At 42.9% G+C, this 8,752-nt stretch overlaps 1 protein-coding gene across 1 annotated transcript in view; it reads right to left on the minus strand.

The window, feature by feature from the left end:
- The window catches only part of LOC119383016 (DDB1- and CUL4-associated factor 10 homolog), a 30,693-nt gene extending 22,145 nt beyond the window's left edge, over positions 1 to 8,548 (minus strand). The window contains 4 exon segments of the mRNA XM_049413016.1: positions 1,845 to 2,042; positions 2,120 to 2,233; positions 6,268 to 6,474; positions 8,338 to 8,548. Of these exon segments, the coding sequence (XP_049268973.1) occupies positions 1,845 to 2,042; positions 2,120 to 2,233; positions 6,268 to 6,455 (500 nt within the window). The 5' untranslated portion in view covers positions 6,456 to 6,474; positions 8,338 to 8,548.
- Between the last annotated feature and the right edge of the window lie 204 nt (positions 8,549 to 8,752).

The following is an 8,752-nucleotide window of genomic DNA, read 5'->3' on the forward strand; positions in this document are numbered from 1 at the left end:
TCGAAAATTTTTGCGAGTGGGAGGGGGGTGAAGGCACGCTTCTGGTCAATAAATATTGAGCTGGCGTATGAATGCTAGTGCGCTGAAGTATCTGTGAGCAGAAGTGAGTATTAACGTGAGCCATCATAAGTCTGATAGCAATGCTGAAGTTGAGTAGTTATCCCTATAGGTTGGCAAAAAAAATTGGAGCTCGCTCAGACTCACTCAAGAAATATATGTTGTCCTTAGGGCTCACTCGGACTCAAACTCACCAAAATTTTCCTCAACCCGGACTCACTCGGACTCAGACTCACTAAAATTTATCTCAACCGAACTCACTCAGACTCAAGCTCACCAAAATATTTACTCACCCTGACTCACTCAGACTCAGACTCATGGCTCAATCTGAGTCTGAGTGAGTCAACTCATGAGTGAGTTTGCCGACCTATGGCGTTTACTGAGCTTCACACTTGTGCAGAGCCATCTCTGTATACAGGACATTTGTAAAGCAGAGTAAACTCACCTTTCAAAATCGGTGTCAGTACCCCTTTGAATAAAATAGCAGTTCAAGATTAAATAACTGTATGCCAATACAAAGAATACAATCAACGATACCATGCTCACAATAATTCTGCTATCATGATTGTCCTTGGCCATTTCTCGTAAAGCTTCATGTTTTTTTTCTTCAATATTACAATTCTGTTTGATCTTAATACTGTATTAGCTGTATACACACTGTGTATAACTTGCACTGTACATTGAGTAAAGTTGCAAGGCGGGCTTGTTGGTACGGCATTTTTGAATAACTATGGCAGCACAAGGTAATGGGACACAAGAAGAACACGGAGACGCTGTATGTGCGAACACAGGAGCGCTGTGTGTGTGTCTCCATGTTCTTCTTGTGTCCCGTTACCTTGCGCTAATATAGTTATTCCAAAAATGCACTGTATATGTCTTGATATATAATGATTACAGGGCAGGAAGAGATGCCTACCGTATTTACTCGAATCCAGGCCGGCCCCGATTCTAAGCCGAGCCCCGAAATTTGCAAGGCCAGAAAAGAAAAAAAACCTATTCATTGTACCCGAATCTAAGCCGACCCCCCCACTTTCGCACATCATTTTTTCGAAAAAACATCGGCTTAGATTCGAGTAAATACGGTATTTCTGGAGCCCAGGTGGGACCACGGCACAATGTCTGATCTTCATATGCTGTTATTAGGTATGTTATGCTTGTAAGCGTTTGCTTCTTTGATTTTTTTTTATTGTTTGTATGAAGAATTACTGCCCAACAGCAGTATTGTAAGTATGAAGTCACAGAACCTCCCAGCTTTATCAGCCCTTTACAACTTTAATCATGAAGCGTCACGAGATAGTGTTATGTTTTTAGCAGTCCTCCACTAGAGCTGCACATGGCATGGCACCTACAAAGCAATGTAGCTCAGAAGGATAGACTGTTGGGCGAGTTGATAATACATTCTGGAAACAAATAGGTTCAGTTGTTACTATGCGCTTGTCCTGTTGCTTTCTTCTACTAGTCCCACGTTTTTTTGCGCTATTTGTTTCCAGAAAGCAATGTAGCTTGTCTTCTGCTATACTTGCAGTATCTTGCAGTATGAAATCTACAGTACAGATCAGCTGAGCAACTAATATGCTTTTGGAAGGCATGCGGAAAACTAACAGAGCAAGGGAAATTTTGACTTATCATTTATATAGCCTTGGTTACTAAGGGCTGCCAATTCAAACAGAAACAGAAGCCGCTATCACACAATGCATTGACTAATTTTACTATAGTACATCATGTCGCAGATCCTTTTGAACCTGGGATATATAGTGGAGGCTGCAAAGCTACATGAACAGACTCACTTATTGATGTCCCATGTGTGTATGCTTCCATCAAAGCCAGATGTCACAAGCAGCCCCTCTGCTGACGCATATTCAATGTTCTTGACCCAATTGGAGTGGCCAACAAGGGAGCGTATCTTCCGCTTCAAGTTTCGCACATCCCACAGTGCCACCGTGGTATCGTCAGAGCAGGTGGCAAACGTTCGGGAGTCAAGAAACCTGTTGATAAGAAGTTTTTTTTCGCTTTCCTTTCTCTCCAAGGGACTCGCACATTCATTATCACATGCAATACTTACCTAGCATAGTTGACGCAGTCGCTGTGTGCATTTTTCACTTCCCTAATAAGCTTGTGGTTGAGTGGATCAAATATTAGGATGCTTTTGCCTTCCGTGGCTGCAACCAATATTGAGCTGGAGAGAGAGATTAGATGCAGTGATAAGCAATGGTTTCAACCAATGAAGAAGGTCGTACAAAAAGCAATGTGCACAACACATCAGCAGCAAGGCAAGCTACCTTTAACACAGAGTGCCTTACTAAGCATGACGCAGATGTTTGTAAATACTGCATATTTTCCCCTTTTCTTTCCCCACTCTGTCCTTTATGAGCTAACCTCATCAAACCACTCCAGCCCCCTTCTGTTCACTGGCTGATGTTCAGTTGCCAGCCCTGAGCCAGACAGTTAAGGGACAATATTAAATACAAAAGCAAGCTCGTAACATGAAGATAAGCAAGGTGAAGAATGGTGAATGTGAATAGTACATGCAACAATAGCAATATACCCTCAAAGGGACACAACAGTTCAACAATGAATCAGTTTAGATTGATAAATTGTACTCTGCATACTCCAACGTCATTAATTTCACCGCCATAGGTTTGTTAATAGAGGAGAAAATCAAGGTCGAAGTTTCATTTTTAAATTTTGCGCCAAAATCCCCATGCGTGACGTCAGATTTCAAAACGTATTTTTCGTATTTTGGAAACATTGGCTCAATGAAATTTCCTGAAACTTGGTATGTTAAGCCTCTGGCCGCCTCGGAGGACAATGTACTTCATTTTTGCCGATAAGGAACTACATAGGTCTTAGCAGAAGCTTTCAAAATTTATGACGTCACGGCGTTTGGTATGGGAATTTCAAGGTGGTGTCGCCACCCGCATTTTCTTTTTGCACGTTTTCGCGCTTACCACTTGTCTTCTCATGGTGACCGTGGCAATTTTGGAATTGTTAAACAGTAGTTTACTGATACGATAAAAGTTGTTTTTCTCTTTAGTGTCCCTTTAAACGGGACACTAAACGTACATATTAAGTTGACGTGCACCAGACTCAGGCAGTACCTAGTTAATAGTAACACATTACCGCAACTAGTCACTTTTGTTATATAGCTTTATCGCATAAATTTTTCATTCAAGGAACTTGCAACTCCAACGCCATAACTTTTAAGATGGTGATGGCAACATCACTCCATTACAGTTATTCAAATGGACGTGATTACGTCCAACGATGAAGTTGTAACAAATAATAAAAAAATGCCAGGCCTGCGTGGAAAGTGCAGCACAGTCACAGTGAAAGCTGGAAGAGCAGCTTTTCTAGAGCCCGTTATAAACTCTCATGTGGCTACTAATACAAATACACTAGCAACGTACCCACTACGTCACAAATCATAATTTTTGTGAAGTTGGGAAGCACCCGACACATTATTCATCATTCTGCGGAGAAGGGAGGTACCATCTGCAAGGCATTATGTGCACTTTGTTGATGCGACGGATGATGACGATGAAGAATTATGGCTGAGCCCTAATGGGTTGGAAGCTTTAAACGACCCACTAGTTCTGTAATTAGCATTGTGTGATGCCCGGTCGTTCTTTAACTCTCCCACCACGCTTTATAACATACGGTAACGTGAGAAAGAGAGAGAGAGAGGGGGGGGATTAACTTTATTGAGACCCTGAGGAAATGGATCATGGGAGCCTTATGGGCTCCCTTGACAACCAATAGAAGTGCACTTGCGAGGAACCCACTACGCTATAAATCATTATAATTTTTGTGAAGTAGGGAAGCAGCCACTATGCCATTTTTTGTCATTCTGCGGAGAACCGTGGTACCCGCTAAACACCTGTAAGGCATTATGTGCACTTTGTTGATGCTGTGGCTGATGACGATGAAGAATTATGGCAGAGCCCTTTGTAATGGGTTGGAAGCATTCAACAACATACTCGTTATGCAATTCGCATTGTGTGGCGCCTGGTTACAGAAGTCGCATTGTGTGACGCATGGTTGTTATTTTACTCTTCTACCACGCTACATTACATATGTTAATGTGGTTCCTTCCCACACATGAAGCCTGTATAGGGTCTTTTTGCAAAGCAGTTTCAAGCACCAGCATGGCTCTGAGGTAGAATACTGGGCTCCCACGCACAGGGCCCAGGTTCGAACCTCGTTCCATCCTGGATATTTTGTGGTTACGGACACCGACAGCGGCGGCGGACAACTGGGTTGCCAAAAACGGCTCTTGTTGTGATCTCATAACAGCTTTCGCTGTAAAAAAAGGAGGTTGATAATGCTGATAATACTAAAGGTGATATCTCTTTGCCACGTTTTTTTAAATATGTGTTCACATCCTTCTTTTGTTATGCCTCGTGTTGTGTTCTGAACACACATATAACTTGACCCTTCCACCTGTCTTCTTAACTTCCTTCCAAATAAAATATATTGTTGGTGACATTTTAGTACTGTTCTTAGAGTAATGGAAAAATAATGTTACTCATTTGGCCAGAACAGTAACTGCAACAAGTTACCTTGTTGAATCCTTTAACAGTAACTGTAACATGGTGGCTTGATGTAACTGTAACAGATTTCACAGATAACTGTAACTGTAACATGGCGGCAAAAAAAGAGAAAGTTATTACCCTTCAGGGGCGAACAACAAGTTGAAGATGCCTCCATGGCTAGAATGAACCATTTCAGGCTTCTCTGATGGCACACAATGGCCTTTCAATTTGAGTGCTTGAGTACTAGTGACAGAATGATACTGAGGTGCTGCTACATCATTGGGCTAGTGCTAGAATGTCCCACTGGAGTTAAGTCGAGTCCCACATGCACCTTAATGCCTCGAGTGTAGCCAATAATTGTGTTAAACGTTCTCCAGCATTAACCTATCACTGAAACCTCAACTGTTATTTGCCTTTTGTGCCCCTCTAAGTTAACGGAGCAAGAATCCGCAGCAAAATTACTGATGGTGCTGTATCAAGGAATGCAGCTTGCAACCATGTGCTGAGACCCATCTTAAATTAGTGAATGTAAAAGGGGACCCAAATGAGTGCAGCAAAAGCATTATTAAAATAAGAATGTAATGATTTCACTAAAATGAAATTAGTTCCTTTTTACTCGGAACCTTCCAAGAAAGTCTGCGTTACTTCCACTTTTCTTTAAATGAAACGACTGCATTTATGCAGTTGTGTTTAGCCTGCCTGGTTGTCAGTTTTTAAAAATAGCCATTCACAAACATGTGCAAACCTTAACTAATTGATGAAGGCTGTCCAGGACAGAATTTAAAACAAGGATTGCCCTTCATCAAACAAAAAGTGCCTCGTAATTAAAGAGGCTTAAGCAAGAGCTTGCAGACATTTGACGGTAACAATTTTCAAGCATTACATGGGCTGCTTTTTCATTGAAGTTATACGCACAAGTTGAAATGCAAGCAAAACATAGTCTTGTGTTAAGCATGATTACATGAAGGTGGTGCAATATAGCACCTCACCTGAACAAAAGAAGAGGAATGGATAAAGGTGCCCATTTGTGTTAGACACAACCATGTGAAAACAACAGGTTATCTGTTGGCTTCGCATGGTCGCATGCTACATGATGCCATCTGGCAAAAAAAAATGTTCCACATTCAACGCCCTGGCTACGAGTCATGCTGGCTAATACTCCCAGAATTGCACATGCATAAGCATTCAGAAAAGTGAATGAAGGAGCAGCCACTGCCATAGGACAACTGCTGGTGCAGCACATGTGTAATGCGAAGACTGTGGGTTTGGTCCTCATCGGCGACAGGTTGTATTTTAGTCAACATTCCTTTTCCTTTCTCTTATGATTACCATTTAAATTAAGAACTAGAAATAACACTCCCTATGCTTTCCTTGGCTTCATTACCTGTTGCCCTCACATGGCTGTGTCTTACCTCATTGGTCACTCAATAAGCAGTAGTACCTACCTCAAAGCAAGGAAATTAAATCACAGACACCACACATGCTAGTAAGCTTGAAAATGAAATATACGTTCTGGTCTGCTCTGTCATTTTTCCATGTCAATATAAGGTGAGAGTGCACTAAGATTACTTCTGTTGCACTGTTAGTACAAAGGTGTAAGTTTACAAATGTACACAGACTTTACTTCAGATGTCATTTAAAGCCACAAGTTTGCAACAAAAAAAAAGGAAGTGAATACCCTTCAGGGGCGAACGACAAGTTGAAGATGCCCCCATGGCTACAATGGACCATTTCAGGCTTCTCTGATGGCACTAGTGCACGATAAAGAGTCTGGTACATGTGATCATTGGCGCCAATGTATGAGTGTAGGCCTAGGCGCTGATGGTCCACTTTTCTTCCCCAGAAGTCTACCTTTTTTGGTGCCATAGCGGATCAGTTTTCTACCCTGCAAAAGTAACATCGATACATCAGAAAAGCAAAACCAAATTCTCAGCCAAGCAGAAACGTTACCATGCATCGACCATTTTTTTTGAAACCTTGAACATCTGCAGCTGGATATTAGACCCTCCGATAATAATGACATACCTATACACCAGGCCCGTAGCCAGCCCCCCCCCCCCCCCGAAATTTTTTGATACATGGTGTTTCCACCGAAAATAAATAATGAAAATAGGCATTTTTCTCAAATAGTCAAGGCTTTCAGCAAGTGCCCCCCCCCCCACGAAAAAAATTTCTGGCTATGGGCCTGCTATACACCACTTGTTCACACCAAAATGCAGTAAAGCAAACACTTGGACTACCTGGTAGTGGGGACAAGTTCTTGTGTCACTGCCACACAATAAGGCAAATGTTCTACTGCACCCGTTTGAGCTAGCTTTACGCAAAATAAGAATGCATCATAAAAACACAGTTCATGTCGTTTCACATGTGCAGCAACACATGTATTTATCTCAATAACTTTTAACAATCTTTTCACCACGTCTTTCCATAACTCAAACATTATTGTAGTGGTTGGGCTTTGTGTTTTATTTCGCATAACAGGAGACTTAGACAGTGGCACTTCCCTGATTCAAAGTGAGATGTAAAAATGTGTCACTTGCAGCACTTGCGTTCAAAAATTAGGTTGACATAGGTTTGTCTGCTCGTCTGCAATGCAATTCTAACATTATACTCATCCTACTCGCGTGTCATCAAGAATGCAAAACAAGTATAAAACTTCAAGTAGCAGATACTCTGCTCATAAGTCTGTCCACACTGTGGGTGTTTCAGCATACCAATATCTTAGTGCCCTAAGTAATTGCGGCCTTTCATTTGTCATTTTTAAAAATCTAGTGAAGTATCGATGCTGCTATACTAATCATACGATAAAACGAAATCTTTGAGAGACCTGAGCACAGAGATACCAGTGGTAAACTTCAGGGGCACTCAACTGTGGCAGTTGCAGAGCCGAAAGTTTTATAGCCTTAATTAGCGGCTTCCACTAAACAGGAAATGCTTATGGCGCCGAAAAATGCGAGTACACAATAACGGACGGTTACTTTTAACAGCTGTGTTGAGTTTAGTATAACTATGATCAGTAGCTCCACACGCGATGAACTCGCAAAGGGCACGGCTACATAACGCTGTTTTCGAGTTGATTTTAGTGTTTTCACAGTCCCGTCAGCTTGCGTTCCTGCATACAAGCCAGCGGTACGTGACACAGCACTCCACTAAATGCGACGACCAAAATGTAAACAAAACAGAATACATTAACAACTCACAGGCACTTTCAGAGACTCGAGAGAAAACTCACGAGAAATCGCCAAAAAAAAAGGGGGGCCCGTCCACAAGTCACGCGAAGCAGCTTTCCGTTGACGAGGCAGCCACTGCCAGCGAAGAACAATCGTCAGCTAACCACGTAGAGATCGAGACGCGCCAGACGCAGCGGAAGCAGAGGCGATGGAATTACAGCCTCGCCGCAGCTCAGGTATACCGAGCAGAGCCCGACAGCCAACAAGCACAATAGTACATACACACAAACCACACATACCCGACACAGTAGTAAAGGCTTCGCTTCGCAATGACCGAATCGTAACGTCAGATACGAACTTAATCACGAGGCCTCGGCTGACCTCAAGTGAAACTCAACGGTACAGAAGACGCGTTTCTGTAGCTTGCACGCTATAATATATTACTAAAAGCCGAGTGATCACTGAAACGAAACCTGGCTTCCCGAGAATCATCTGATCATAACGACAACATCGGAACCCACCACAAGGCGCACAGTACAGTACACAAAACACGCAGGAGATCGATCGACATCGGTTACCTCTGTCGACAACTCAGCTGTCACACTAGAAGCAGACTGCTGTTGGTGATAGAATCCCGTGTGCTTATTCGAAACAACTGGGCTAATAGAATGCTTGCACGACACATTGGACAAGGTGTCGCAAAACCACACTGCACGAGCTACACGTTCCTGCTCAAGGCAACACACGCTAAACATACACACACACACACACGCGCGCACACACACGCACACAGCCGATGGCGCGGTTGTGGGGCCTCCTAGCGTCGGATGCAGGCAAGTGTTCTGTGTGTAGGCCAGGCTATGCCAGGCGCTGGGTTGTTGAATGTATGAACTGTCTATTGGTATGAGGTACGAGCCATCGAGAGAGAAGGCCGCGAGTGGACTGAGCGAAAGCATGAGCCGTGGGCACGTGGGTGAAACGTCAACATGGGGA

This window comes from Rhipicephalus sanguineus, chromosome 1 (assembly GCF_013339695.2).
Source record: "Rhipicephalus sanguineus isolate Rsan-2018 chromosome 1, BIME_Rsan_1.4, whole genome shotgun sequence".
NCBI classification, from domain to species: domain Eukaryota; kingdom Metazoa; phylum Arthropoda; class Arachnida; order Ixodida; family Ixodidae; genus Rhipicephalus; species Rhipicephalus sanguineus.